The sequence below is a fragment of the Corvus moneduloides genome, chromosome 1 (genome assembly GCF_009650955.1).
Source record: "Corvus moneduloides isolate bCorMon1 chromosome 1, bCorMon1.pri, whole genome shotgun sequence".
Classification (NCBI taxonomy): Eukaryota; Metazoa; Chordata; class Aves; order Passeriformes; family Corvidae; genus Corvus; species Corvus moneduloides.
The window spans coordinates 23,258,789-23,272,543 of NC_045476.1; the positions used below are offsets into that span (position 1 = coordinate 23,258,789).

General features: G+C 43.4%; 1 protein-coding gene across 2 annotated transcripts in view; it reads left to right on the forward strand.

The window, feature by feature from the left end:
• Window positions 1-375: 375 nt before the first annotated feature.
• SALL3 (spalt like transcription factor 3) overlaps window positions 376-13,755 on the forward strand; it is a 27,116-nt gene continuing 13,736 nt past the window's right edge. For both annotated transcript variants that reach the window (XM_032101806.1, XM_032101814.1), the window contains exon 1: window positions 376-2,260. In XM_032101806.1, coding sequence (XP_031957697.1) covers window positions 2,182-2,260 — 79 coding nt within the window. In that variant the 5' untranslated portion in view covers window positions 376-2,181. The remainder of the gene's footprint in view (window positions 2,261-13,755) is intronic.

The window sequence follows — 13,755 nt, forward strand, 5'->3', positions numbered from 1 at the left end:
CTGCGCGGTGCGGCGCCGCGGCGATCGGCGACGGTGGGGTACATCCTAGCGGCGGCTGGCTGCCATGGGAGCGGGCTGGCCCCACTCCGCGCCCGCCCCGGCCGAGGGGGAGGCGGGCAGGGACGGCCACGGGAAGCGGCAACTTGTGGCGGCGTCCGGGGAGACGGAGCTGCTACGCGGCGGAGGGGCCGTCCGCCTCCCCGGGGGACGGACGGGGCGGGAGGGACGCGAGTCGGCGGGACGGGGCGGGGGAGGCTCGGCCCGGCTCCCCGGCAACTTGTAATGCGATAAGAGGGGAAAGCGGGGGGTGGGGGGGGAGGGAAGTCTCTCCCCACCCCCCCTCCCTCCTCACTTTTACAAAAAACGGGGGGGCCTGGGAGAAAAGCCTCTGTTGGGAAAGTGCGTGCGGAGAGGGAGGCTCGGCAGCGGCGGGGAGAGGATCGGGCTGCGGGGCTGGGGGCAGCCCCGGCTGCAGCCCCGGCAGCGCGGCACGGGAGGCGGAGGAGGAGGAGGAGAGTAGGAGGAGCTGCCGTGTGACCCGCTCCGCTCCCAAACTTGAAAGTTTATCTGCCCGAAATCAAGAGCGGCCGCGGTACGCGCCGCGCTCCTCGGCTCGGAGCAGAGGCAGCGACCGGCGGGGCTGCCGCTCAGGGAGCAGCTGGCGGCGCCGCTGAGAACGAGGCAAGGCAGGGGAGGGGGAATCACCCGCGACAACAACAACAGCTACCCCCACCCCCCAAAACTGGGAGACGATCCATACTATTTGCTGGAGACCAAGGACTTGCTCATCGGCGCACACGCGAGCCCTCTGTCATTAGCTAACAGGACACACGGCTGAGCCAGGGGGGTGGGTGGGCAGAAGGGTGAGGAGTGTCACAAAAAGTCATTACAACCTGAGAGAGAGAGGGAGAAAGAAAAAAAACTTCCTACCAATGGACAACAGGAAGTGACCACCACCACCAACGGGGAGTCTCTGCTTGGAGAAAGAAGCTGCAAGACAAAGAAGAAGGAAGGAGAGGTGAAAGACAAAACTGCCCAAGGTCTTCTGCGTGTGCGTGCGTACGCTTTCGAGAGCGGAGAGAACAAAAGTCAGCCGGGAAGGGGAGATAGAAAGAGCGACGGAAAAGGAGACAGGATGGAGGAAGAGCTAAAGAGAAGCATGTGAAGATCAAGGGGAAAAAGCAGTACAACGCCGAAAGAGAAATCACACCGAAAAGAAAAGGAAAAAAGAAAAGGCATACACAAAAGTTTCTTTTCCTCCTGGGAAGAAATTACTCACACACACACATAAATCAGATGCTTTGCAGCTCAACTTCTGGGGAAAGAGAGACCGAGAGAGCAGAGGACGCAGAGTGATGTGAAGAAAGAAAAGGGAAAAGAAAAAAAATAAAGCAAAGAGAGCAGAAAGCAGAGCAAAAGAAACTGAGAGACGGGGGGGGAAGAAAGCACGACAGACAGAAAAGCGAAGATCGTGACCTTTTCCAACAAGTGAACCTTGCACATATGTTGTGTAAAGTGTGTGCAAAACAGATTCCCTCCTGCGTGGTGCGTGTGTGTTTCGCTGCTGCCGCCGCTGCTGCCGCTGCCGCCGCCACCGACGCGGTCGGTGCCTCTCGCAGGCGGCGCTGCCGGTGCCGGGGAGACGCATCATTTGGCGGAGCGAAGCGGCTAATTGCGGAGCCCCGTCCTTCATTTACATATGCAGCCTGAGTCCGCTGGAGCCGCGCCAATCCGCGCTCGCCCCCAGCACCATTAATCGCCATGCATTATTCACAATCATAATTACTGAGCCCCATGCGCGCTGCGCGCAGCCGCCCCAGCCCGCCGCCCCGCGCACACCCCGCCGCCCCGCGCACACCCCGCCCGGCTCATCCCCCGCTCGCTCACCCGCTCACCCGCGCACTCACTCACTCACTCCCAGTTTGGCTGGCTGGTTAGAATTGCCTTTTTTTTTTTTTTTTTCTTTTTTTTTTCTTTTTTTTTTTTTCTTCCCCTCCGGGGTGTTGGTTGCCTTTTCTGTTGTTTGTTTGGTTTGTTTTGCAACTCGACTTTTATTTGTGAACAGTTATTTCCAGCCCCCGAGTCCCCTTCCTTCGTTCCCAATTCCTTCCCCCCTCCTTTCCACCTCCACGTCGCTGATGCCTCTGCAAAAAGCAGAGTCAAGACGGCTCAGTTAGCAGCATGTCTCGTCGAAAGCAAGCGAAACCCCAGCATCTCAAATCGGACGAAGAGCTGCAAGCAGAGGTAGTTTCTGAGCACGGTAAGGGCTCCCGGCGCCTCTTTCTCCTTCTCTCTCTCTCTCTTTTTGTGAGCGTGTTTCGGATGGAGATAGGTGAATTTATGGTGATGGTGAACATGGGAGCGCAATTACTCTGCAGCGGGAGAATGGGAATTAGAGCAGCCGGGGGAAGAGGCAGCGGAACTGAGAAGTTCTCAGTTTAGCCAAGTTTCTGCAGCCCACCCCCTGCCTAACCAGCCCTCCCAGCAGCAACCTCCCGGCCTCCCCAGCGCTTTGATCGCGGCTGGGCTCGGCGGCGGGGCTCGGGGCTCGGCCCTCCCTCCCCACTCACCCGGGCTCGAGCAGCTGCAGGAACGGGCGCCCCGGAGCAGCGCCTGCCGCCTCCTCCTCCTCTCCGCTGCGCTCCTTCTCTCTGTGTTATTTGGTACACCCTTTCTCTCCCTCTTGCTCCCTCCCGGCGGAGGCTCGGAGTGGACAGAAGCCATGTTCGCCTCGCCCCACTGGCAGGAATGTTGGGGCGGCCGGGGCCGGGGTGCCCTGCCCGGGGCTGCGGGATGTCCCGCGGGCCATGGGCTGCCGGGCCCCGGGGCAGCCCCACGCGGCCGCTGCCTGGGGATGCCCTCGTCGCCCCGGGTCGCCCGCGCAGGCTCCGAGGGCTGCCCCGGCCGCTCCGCGCGTTGCCCCGGGGGACCGGGGGGGACCCAGGCAGGAGCGGGCAGGGCCACTCGGGTGCGCGGGGCCAGCGGAGTTGGTTTCATTATTTTCGAGAGGATTGAACAGCAGCTTTTCGCCTTGCCCCCTGCGCTGCCTTCCCCCCTTCTCCTGGCTCTGCTGCGACTGTAATTATTATCAGTGGTAGGTGGCACGGAGTGCCACCACCGCCACCAGCCTCTGTCGCGCCGGCTGTAGGAAGTGGGGAAGGGTTATTTTCTAGCCCATCCGCCATTCCTCGCTTCCTCGCCACACGCAGGCACACGCACACTTGCTTTTATGCATCTGGGCTGCCAGGCTGCTAGTGAACAAGTGTCCAAAGCTGGAGAGATTTGGACTGTAATCCCGCTTTATTTCCACTTTGCTGTAATTTTCTTTTCGGGAACAGGGCTGCAGGGTTTTCGTCTTCCTTTTTCCTTTTTTTTTTTTTTTTTAATTAGTTTTAATTTCCTAAGTAGTCCCTGGCACTGCAGTGTGCAAAGGCACACCACGGCCCATTCTCTCTTCTCCTGGACGAAGTTGAGAGCTTCCACTTGAAAGTTTTTCTTTTCCTCTTTGCATAGAGGCCACTGCTGTCTTAGTTTCTCACATAACCAAGCGGGATCCCCAATGTTTTCAGCTTTCTGTGTAGGCCCCTTGCTCCACTGTATTATCTCCTCTTTCTCCCTTCGAAAAGGAAAACAAAAAAATCCTTCTCCTGCTTTAAAACTGTAATTACTCTTAAGTTGCATCTGTGAGGAGAGAAAGGCAGCAAAGTTGAAGCCTGGGGAGGATTTTGACTATTGTATCTGAACTTTGCAGCCCTGAAGCTTAAGGCAGCACGAATCCACTTCATCAGGTTAAAACATCTGTCAGACTGGCAAATTGTTAAGCCTCCTGCTCCTTCCCAGGGTATTTGGGGAGGCAGGGAGCAAGTCCCACGCTGACCAGAGCTGCTAAGGGGGCTCCTGCCACTGTTCCAGGAAAACCCACTTGGGTGTTGACAATAAGAGGCGCATAGAGAAATGCTTCCTTCTGTCACAGTGGAGGAGCAAAGCAGTGCATTATCAATTTTTTTTTTCCTTAGGAAACTGTGGTCGTGTAAAATAAATTAATATAGACAAGCAGAGGAGAATTAGTATTTTACTATGGAAGCAAGATTTGTTGAGCCCATCTCTGTTGGGTTGGGCTCTAGGTCTAAGAATTTATCATTAGCATTACAAACTTTTACATGTTCTGAATTCATTTCAATACAGAAAAATAAAATCCCACTACTTCATTATGACACTCCTGGTGAGTTAATAAATTGAAAAAAAATTGTTAAACTAGGTTTTTGTTTTGTTTTGTGAATCTTATCTATGTAGCCATGTCACCCGAGATTAGAACAAGAGATATGCTAAAAAGAAACGCTTGCATATGGTGGGTAGATTAAGGACAAAGAATCTTTTTGTCATGGAAATGTTTTTTTTTTTCCCCTTTTTGGGGGGGTTTTGTTTTGTTTACTTCATCACATAGAATTTCTCACACTTGGTTTGTTTTGTATTGCCCTCAATGACTACATGATCAAATGAATGGATTTATTTCTGCCGAATGAGAAAGACAGTCTTTCCATCAAAAGGACTACATTGCATCCCAGTGAGGAATTTTAAAGCGTTATTATTGTGGTCCCTGAATAGCACAAAATCGGCTTTCACAGCAGCCCTAAAATGCAACAATGTAAATACTTTTCAGCCTTAGAAGGCTGTTATCAAAATGTGCTATGTTTCCTTTTATTAAAACATATTTTAATTAATAGAGTGAAACCCTTGATAGTTAACAATTAACAAGCTAAAGTTGGGTTTGCACTTTCATTTGAGAAATGTGAACAAGGTGGAGACAGGCTACAGGAGCAGAGGGCTATCTAGTGCACATTAGTGTAATGTAAATCATTTACATGTTATATTAGGAAGCCTAACGATTGCCATACTTGAAAGCAATTTTATAGGCCAGAAATAATGAGAGCTCCAAATCTCATGAATTAGAACACTTCTTGCCAAGTCAGTGTTCTTCGTTTCTGTTCACAGCTGTGATCAAGATATTGCTACAGTTCCTGAGTATATTTTGCAACAGGACAAAAATAGTTCACACAGCGCAAGAATATTTGTCATTTTAAGAAAGCAAACTGGTTAAGCAGTATTATTTCATATGTGTAGCCTTTTCACTCATTTTGCTGTTTGTCTCCAAACAACGCAAGACTATACAAACAAAGCTTATTATTTATTTAATGAAATCATGTTTAATATCACCTCAAAATCGGTTTTATAGAATGAAGCATTTAAAAATTAATGTCCCATAAATGTAATCCTTACAGTGAAGAGACATTCACAGCAACAGAGAGAAGCCTGGCAGTTTGGGGTGCAGGAAGGAAGACAAACATTAGGCCGGGTTTTAAGTTGACTGGTCACAGCAGAACTTTCATGCTAACATTATCACAAACATTTTAGAATCTAAACAAATAATTTTATAGTCAGCATGGGCTACAGCATAACACAACTGCATTCAGACAGGACATTGTCATGATGGTGAGAAACTGTTGGAAATCTGAAGATAATTAGCATGTCATCAACTACACATATACACTCCAAATCGTTTGAAATTGTCAAAAGTGAAATGCTAAAAAATATATTTTAAAATAATTTTGAAAATAAATATTAACAAACAGCTGCTGATGATCTATTTCTTGAAAAACTGCAGTGTAGAAGAGTGAGCAAAAAACACGTATTTAAAAAAAAAAAACATGATTTGAGGTTGCTAAATGAGAAGATCTGCTGGAAATCATTTAAAAGCAGCAGCAGAAGGACTCAGATGACTGCCTGTAGAATACAATAATCTCAGTTTCTCAGTAAATGTAACGCATTGTAATAGCTGGAATTACATTTCTAATACACTTGCCTAATTCAACAGATTACAAATGAATCAGAATTGTAGATACAATGCACATGCTTCGACTCCAACTAATTTTAAAATGAACCATGGACATAGCATTTGTATTTTAAAGGTAGGGATAATAAGAATATTTTTGTTTGTTTGTGGGGGTTTGGGGTTTTTTTTTCATTTTGGTTGGTGTTTTGTTTTTTTCGGGTTTTTTTGTAGTCCTGAAAAGTTATTCTTAGAGTGTGCAAATGAGGTTCTGGTAAGAGTGGTCATAAATGATGCTTTGGACTTCTTCATGTGAAGTTTCTGGCAAAGATGTATCATTGTTTAGCCTGAGGTAGAAGGGATACCTTGTAGTGAACTGCGCAAAGAGAGCTTTCTAATGTGCCTTTTGCAGTCATTTTTTAAAATACTGGACCTCTTTTTCCTCCCACTCTTCCTTCAGTACATACAACATAGTCTAAACTAATTGATCTGTTTCATCTTGGTAAAGTGGGATTGGGCTGTGCAGTTTTGGGCAGTTTGGTGACTGCACTCAGTATTCTTCTGGAGTATGTACACACAAGCTCAGCTACAGCAAAGACACAGTTCAGTGTGTAGCAGCCCGCCTCATGTGAGTGTGGTCACTCCATCTGCATATAGGGAGCATTAAAACACATTTTAGGAGGACATTTCTCCTATGAAATTGAGGTTATTCTCTGTTGCTTAGACACTGTTGCATTTAAAAGTTGAGAAGTCACAAGCAGCTGTCAGTAAACATAAAACTTAGGTGATTTTTGTGAATGTTTGTTCTGAGGCAAGTGTAAGAGAAGGCTTTTTGTTTTGAAAGATAAAGAACAAATAAGTATAGCTATAAATTGTCCCTTTGACTGGAAATGTTAATTGAAACTTTTTATATAAATACTTTTGCCATTACAGTAGAGACTTCACATTCAAACTCCGTAACATCTGTGTTTGTATAATTTTAAAAATACTCTGCACTGAACTGTGTTAGCCATAGAAAAATATTTGGAATAATAAGGAAACTACAGCAATTGGCCGATTTGCTGATGTGTGTATAACAATGGAAGTAGACAAAACTGGGTCAGATTTTATCTGGTGATACTGGTCCTGAAGTCTTACCATCTCCTGAGGTAAACTTTAAGGCACTTTTTTCAGACTGAGAGAGAGGAAATTTTGAAAGGTGTTTGTTTAAGTTCTGTGTAATTACACTATTTATATGCATACATTTAGCTGTTGAAAATTACTTTTCCTTGCCTAAGATAGAGGAAAAGTTACAATTCAAAAAACATGTGGCATTAGAAAAAGAGTAAAAATAAACTAATTAATAAAGATAATATTATTGCCATCTGAAAAATAGTCTGCCATCTGAAAAATAGTCTGAGTCCTGGGAAGATTTTCCTGATATCTCTCCTTCATTTGATTTGTTGTCTGCCAAACATAGACAAGCATATCTATTAACTATCCAGCAGTCAGGACATGAGTCAATCACTTTTGCTGATAATAAACCTGGTCTGGCATGACATCAAAATAGTTAAGTACTGACACAGTTTCTGTAATAAAGCATATAAAAATAATTTCTTTCATTATATTGTTTTTGTAAAATGAGAGTTATTGTCTATATTTTTTTTCCAGAGGAAGCACTAGTAAATCTAGTTCTAGCAGTACATTCATATTGAATTTTATATATCAATGTAAATCCTGTTTCCTTTACGCTCTTAAAATTTCCCACTAAATGTAGTGAAGGTTCTTCATTAATACAAAAAACGGAATTTAGGCCAAAATGTACTTTTAGGAGCTGGTTCAGTTATAGTGTTGTTAGACCTTGGAAACATTTCTTCTTATCAAGGAAATACCCTTCAAAACCATGAAAGCCAGAAAGACAATTGTTTGTAAGGGTGATAGAAAACCATAATGCAACACATTTAAAAAATATGTTTCTTTTAAGTTGAAAAGTGAAAAGAGAATTAGAGAGAGGGGGCTTTACTATTTCCTTGCTGTAGTTAGGGTGCAAAAAGTGAGCATACTTGAACAATATTTATTATTATCGTGTAAGCTAATTCTTTACAAAAAGCCCTTCTGAAATTCTTATTGCCACTTTCTAATACCAGCGTGTGTGGTGTGTTCCCCCCCCCCCCCCGCAACCCCCAGTTTCACCACTCCCCCTCAAAAATCTGAAACCTATCACTGGTTGCAAAAAAACCACGGAAAACGCTTCCAAACTTCGGAGCCAGAGAGGGAGGCACACCGGAGTGCTCGGGCAGGCTGCTGACCCCCCGCAGCAGCCGCGGGGCCGCGGGCCGGGGTGGGCGCGGGGGCGCAGGTGGGCGCTGCGCGGATGGGTCGCGCTGTGACGCTCCACGGGAGCTCCGCCGGGGAATGCCGGCCAGAAGGTGGGACCGCGGAGTGCCAGAAAGCTTCCCCAGGCCTCCTCTCCCTGAGGGTGGGTAGTTAGAAGTGCTTTGACAAGGCTTGCTGATTTAACCTTTGCCTGCTTTGCCCTGCCAGGGGTGGCCACTAGATGTCAAGCTCATAATACAATTAGTACATCTGTGCAGTTGACCTTGGCAGCACGGCTTACCACTGTTCTGTTAAGTGTTAACACTGAATTTGAGTGTTAACTAGAGATCCCTCGGAGTTTGCTACAGCTGTACAGCTTATCAAATGCCCATCTAGTTCAGCACAAGTGTTTACAGTCCTTAAAGTAGGAAAAAGGTTTCCTTTTGTGAAGCCCAGCATCTTGAACTGCTTAATTAACCCTGCAGGTGCTGCCATATTTTTGTTCCAGATAACCAAAACTGACTCGTCATTCAGCATTTCAGGAGACCCCTTCTCCTGGTGCCATTTGATAGTTTTTATTTACGAATTTGTTGATGCACTAATGTCCTCAAAGCTGGAAATGATGAAAGCTAAAGGATTTGTCTAGATCGCTATGACTTTGCTATCCTGGACAATACTGCAGTATATGGAATGGTGAAAGACCAAAATGACTGAGCTGCACAACTGGCATTGAATCGCTCCAGGTTTGCTCTTTCAAGTGCTCCTGGTTGTGAGAAATTTTACTCAGAGGAGCAGTGTCATTGAGCCCAGAACTCGTAAGTTCACTTTTAAGATGCTTAGGAGGTGCAGGATTGGGTCCTCACATCGGCTCATCATCTTGCAAGCCTCCAAAACCAAATTTGTCTGCTTTTCTGTGCTTGTTCAGACAGCGATTGGCTTCATTATTCATGCAGGGTGTTAAGAATTGTTTAGTTTAAGATGTATTTAATGATACACTTTTCAAGGAAAGCAATGAAAAATCTCTATGGTTCTCCTTTCTTCTAGTTTATTTGGTTTGGGTTTTCAGTTTTTTTTCATATCAGCTGTGTTAGAAGCACTGACCTCGATTTTATTGTTTTTTAGGATTCCCAATAAAACTCAATGCATTCCAAATAAACTTAATTCCTACAGACTCCCGCATTATTTGTACACGAATTCTGCACAACCTGAAATTAATGTACACATGCCATAACAGCCAACCGAATAGCTGTTTATATGGCTTTGAAAAATATAGCACAGGTCTTATTTAGTATGATCTCTTGCACAGATATTACAAAGAATTTGTGAAGCTTGCATCTGTTCCACATCTGCGTCCACAGAGAAAGGCGCCAGTGTTTGATATAGTGAAGTGCTTCACCGCACAGATTAGAAACTGCAAATGTTTTAACCAGAGTACAGTTAGTGCCTGTGCCACAGGTGGCTGTTACTTAACAAATTCTGAGATTCAGGCTACTGAATAGATCAGACCGAGTGTGCCAGGTCAGCGCCGGGTTTTGCATAGCAAGAGTGCCCTCCACTGTTCAAAGCCATACTAGCAGCTTTTGTGGGCTGAGAAAAAGGACAGAAAATTTTTCTTTTGAGTCTGGAATTTCTTCTCCATTGTTAAACACAGTAGGGGTCTCTATTTGTCTCCTCCTGTTTCACAGCTTGGGCTCAGTATGTGATAATTCATCTTTCTTTATGGGATTCAAAGCTATCATAAAGAGTTAAAAAGAATTAATTTGCAAGAAAATAAACGTGTTCTAACAATTTAAGAAAACTTTCTTTAACAGCTCTGTCAATTGTAAGAGATGATAGAACTAAGGAAAAAGTAGTACTGTTCTTCTCCAGGATCAATATGTTGCTTCAAGGCTACTGTTTCCAAGTTAATATAATTTTAAAACAAATTTGTGGGTTTATTAGTATATGTTCCAACCTTATTTAATCTGTGCTTGGGGAAAAACAAGTATTCTGATGATAAATAATTGTCCTATATCAGTGCACTAGGCTCAGAGTTTTGTTTATAATAATGCTTGTTTAAATATACAAAATGCTGTGAGCTGCACTTTGAAATGATTATTGGACTTGCATGTGAGAGCATTTTACACATCTGTCTTCATAGTTAGCAGACATTTTAGCTTTAGCTGATGCTAACATACGCATTTTTTTCTGAAAATTCTTCACATTTTCTACACTGCTTCTCAGTGGTTTTATCTTTCTGAAAGAAATTACTAACATTTAGAAAATATTAATTCTCAATTATAGAGCTCCGGATGTAGAAATAACAGTAATTTGTACAACACTCTTTCATGCTTTCATTTGTATTATTGTGTATAGTCTAAAAAGAAGCTTCAGAAAATACTTTACTCCAACATTTGTTGGATTCCTTTACAAGGCAATTTTGTTTGAATGCTTGAGGAAGGTATCAGAAATTTAAAATATGTGCAAGCCTAAGGAAACGCTGATTCTCTTTCTTGATTTTACCCAAGTGTCCTATGAATCACACATAATTTGAGGATTCCATGACACAGAGTAACAGAAAAACAAAATACTGAGTAATCAGAGATAATTTTATTGTAACTGTCCTTATTTAATATAATTGAAAAGACCCTTTTCAGGTAATTTACTTGTGTGGAACTAGAACTGATTTAAGATGGGACAAAATGAAAAGATTCTGGAGCAAAAATGAAACACAGTATTTGGTTGGGGCTTTTTCCAGACTGGATGCAGTTAATCCTAAGAAAGGGGGCATTTAATAAGCAGCATACATTTTAAGAATTAACCTGACTAGCATGTGATGCTTAATTTCAGTCTGTTTCACAAAAGTAGATAGCAACATTTTTGAAGCATCCATTTGTTGCATTTTCCCTTCTCATCATGCAGGAAGCTCTCCTCTCGAACGGAGGAGAAAGATCTATGCCGGCAATAAAAATTCAGAACAAGTGAAGTCAGGTTTGCAAATCCTCTGCATGTGTAGTCAGAAGTGACAATTTTTTCTCGACTCTGCACATTTCCAAATGGTGACTAAAGGACCCATGGCACCCTTTGAGCTGTCTCCCTTCCCCTTGGGCAGTGAGAAAGTAGGCCAATGCCATCCTCCTTGCTCCTGCCTGAAAAGTGTTTGTTTGGTGGGTGCACTTGGTTAGGGACACAGAGCAAAGTCTGCTGGCATCAACCCCTTGCACCCCGCTCCGCTGAGTCACCAGAGCACCTGAACTGGCTTCAGGTATCACCACCCCAAAGTGCCTTTCTCAAAATGCCTTCGTTTGAATTTCTATGGGCTAATTTTAGGGCCAGACCTCGGTGGTGTGAAGTGCCAGCACTGCTGGAGCCACTGTGGCTCTGTGGGCTGGTACCTCCTCAGGAGCTCACCCCAGGTACCATCTGAGAGATGCTGCTGGACATTTTTCACCTGTTTTCATAGGGGAAGCTTGATGTGCTGTAATTCATCTTGCATCCCATAGCAGCTTCAGATTAGTCCGTTAGCTGTTAGACTACTAATGAGAAAAAGAAAATAACTGAGAGGTTATTAGTGGCTGAGATCCTGACTGCTTGACAAAACTCCTATTCAACACCTATTGTGTAACTAAGAACTGCAAAATTCAACCCATGTCCATAAGATTAAGCAAGTGCTTGCTTAATTCTGCCAAAGTCCTTGAAAATTTTTACTGTATCACATCCTCACTATAATAACAAAAATTATTATTTCTCTTCAGGAAAATTTAAAGAAAAAAGTTTAAATTCTTCACTACGTAATGGATTCAACTACTTTGTAATATATCAGAAAATGAAAACAAGCTATAAAGCATAAATAAATATGGAAAAATTCTATATTTTCCTGAAATAGATGTATTCTGTGATTAAAAAAACAAAATTAATTTGTAGCTTGATATTTTAGCATTTAGCATTTTTAATATTCTGAAGTAATTATTAAATTCTGGTATAGATTTCTGTTATTCATAAAGTGACCGAGTTTTAACAAAGAAGAAAAAAAGCCTTTCATGTAGAATGCTTTTAAGCTTTACTCCCTGTTGAATTCAGTGAGGACTTACACTTCAAAAACAACAATAAATACAGTGCCTTCGTGCTTTCATATCAGTAAGTACTGCTGAAAGGGATGTTAGAAACTGCACTTGTGAAATACGGAGGCAATGTCCATTTGTCCAGTACAAGGATATATTACAAAATATTTATCTGTTGTTATTTTCAGTCTTTCATGTTTCACCCTTGGAAGTGCTTGTTTTCATGGCTAGTTTGTACCCCTTCAATCCTATTAAATTCAGCACTCTTTCAGATGTGAGTAAAGGCTACTCATTTGAGTAGGACTTGTTGGATTGAGACCACAGGCTGTCATTCTGTGAAGCATCTTAGTAGCCTCAGCATGCTGTGCAGGAAAGTACCATCCCCTGTTACAAAGCAGCATTTACTTTCATGCCATTTGTATCACCTGCTCACTTGCCTGTCCAAGGAAGTGAAGCTTTGAGAGAGATTTGTTTGATTAAAAAAAAAAAAAAAAAAAAAAAGCCAGAATAATTTATCCTAAATAGAAAGTACTGTGGTCAGATTCATTGTATGTCTAGTTTGAGGTTGAACTGGGGGGAGAAAAACCCCTAGCGACTCTGGCATTATTTGAAATATTTTTCTAAAGGAGTCCTTGACTATTTCAAGGCAGATAGATGATGAGGTGAATGAACTTGGATCGGTCATTTGAAAAGTATTTTCGCTATTTTTAAGGTAAGGGAGATGAGGTAAGGAGAAATGCAAAACAGAGCTGTATGTTCCCACTTAGTATAGGCAGGAGCCTGGTCCCCCTGAGACAGCACAAAACTAGCCATTTATTTCATTGAGAGCAGAGCTTAGCACTGATTATCCAAGAAATACATATACTGCTGCATTCCTCATGTACTTTTTCACAAATTATATTTCAAATGAAAACTGCTGTTTCTTTGAGTTTGAGAGTAAGTACACTAGCCTGCTTATTATTTTGAAATGCTGAACAGGTCCACACCGATACCTTGTGGCAGTGGGCACCAGTAGTTAAGGTTGCTTTGGAAAGCTTATGCATTATACATACTAGCTTCGATATATGGAGATCATGAGACTGTCTTCCAATGCACAAAATAATACCTGTTTTCGTTGTAAATGTTCGCATTTGGGCTTAGTGATTACTGTACAGTGTCTGAAATAATTAGCTTGCTGGTGTTTGATCAGCTCATTCCAGATCAGAGGACAGCAATATTTGAATGGCTATATTGCCTGAATCCATCACTAATTACTGAAACCTTTTGTGCGAGGTTTGTTTAGAGAAAGCTCTCCTTAAACAAAAGAATAGCGATATATAGATAAAGAGCTGGAAGGGGAGCTGCACAGTTTGCAGCTTCTTTAAGAATCAATCCTCCTTTGTAATCACTTAGTAGCAGTATTAGAAGTAGTAGCTGTAGTAATAATAATAATAATAGTAATAATAATAATAACCGCAACAACAACAACAACACACAACTGTTACCCAGCCAGCCAGTGTTTGGAAATAAGCACTGGAAAATGTTCCTGGTGAAAGCCGTTGGTGAGACATGGTCTCTCTCTGCGTGGTTGGTGCTACCAACCAGGGCACTCTG